This window comes from Verticillium alfalfae, genomic scaffold (genome assembly GCF_000150825.1).
Source record: "Verticillium alfalfae VaMs.102 supercont1.10 genomic scaffold, whole genome shotgun sequence".
NCBI lineage: Eukaryota > Fungi > Ascomycota > Sordariomycetes > Glomerellales > Plectosphaerellaceae > Verticillium > Verticillium alfalfae.
The window spans coordinates 896,213-897,168 of record NW_003315029.1 but is presented as its reverse complement, the minus strand read 5'-3'; the positions used below and the strand labels follow the sequence as shown (position 1 = coordinate 897,168).

Sequence of the window (956 nt, the reverse complement as noted above, 5' to 3'; positions counted from 1 at the left end):
TTCATCTTCCGGCACGTGAACGCTGGCTAGGTCCCAGGACGCTTAATGATGCCTCCTGGAGGATCATACGGCGTACCGCCCCTTGACGACCCTGTGCCGAGGCCCTGCCCTCCCAGGTTGGTCGCCGTCAGCTTGTGCGTTGTTCGTCTTGCGCAGCATGAACATGGGCTTTTTGCCCTCCTTATCGAGCTGCTGAAGAGGATCAGGGGTTTCTCGTCGAGGGCGAGGCATCGTTCCTGGTCGCCGTAGACAATGTAGAGCGCGTACTGGTCCCATGGTGCGTTGATCTGGTACTTTTTCAGAGCGGCGGGCAGGACCTTGTAGCAGGGATCGTCCATGCTGACGCGGAAAGATTTGAAGATCTCGACCGAGGCATTACTCGTGCTCGGCGTGTCCGGGGCCGGGGTCGGCCCACGCCGCGGTACGGACACGGGCTGCTCGCGGCCCTTGTGGCCGTAGTCGCTTTCGGAAAAGGTGGTGCGGGATGAGGGTGTCGGGGCTTCCGAACGGTAGGAGCGGGAGCCCAGGGTCGTGCCGCCCATGACGGGTGGTGACGTTGGCGAGGGCATGTTGGGCGAGTTGTGGTATATTGGCGACGTGGCGTTGGGACCGGAGCCGTTCATGGCGGAGAGGTGGGAGGAGGAGAGCAGCGCCCTCTCGACGGCAGGGGACGGGTCTAGCGTCTGCTCGGCTATGGAGCGTTCGTGTTGCGTCTGTAGGGGGGAGGGCGAGGGGTTCTTGGGCGGCAGGGTGCCGAGCATGATCTTCTTGGTCGAGTATTGCCGCATGAGGCCAGCGTTGGACTGTGCCGATGATGGCGTCGGCGCTGGTGGTGAAATGGTCGTCTCGTAGCCGTAGGTTGGTGTGGGGTTATTGCTGACATTGGGCAGGGGTTGCGAGGTGTCCTTGGCCATGCGTAGCGCCGGCAGCATGTCCTCGCGTAACCGCCGAAAATC

At 62.6% G+C, this 956-nt stretch overlaps 1 protein-coding gene across 1 annotated transcript in view; it reads right to left on the bottom strand.

The window, feature by feature from the left end:
• Positions 1–26: 26 nt before the first annotated feature.
• The window catches only part of VDBG_07725 (Ste50p), a gene marked incomplete at both ends in the record, with an annotated part of 1,294 nt that continues 364 nt past the window's right edge, over positions 27–956 (bottom strand). The window contains one exon of the mRNA XM_003002220.1: positions 27–876. Within this exon, the coding sequence (XP_003002266.1) occupies positions 27–876 (850 nt within the window). The remainder of the gene's footprint in view (positions 877–956) is intronic.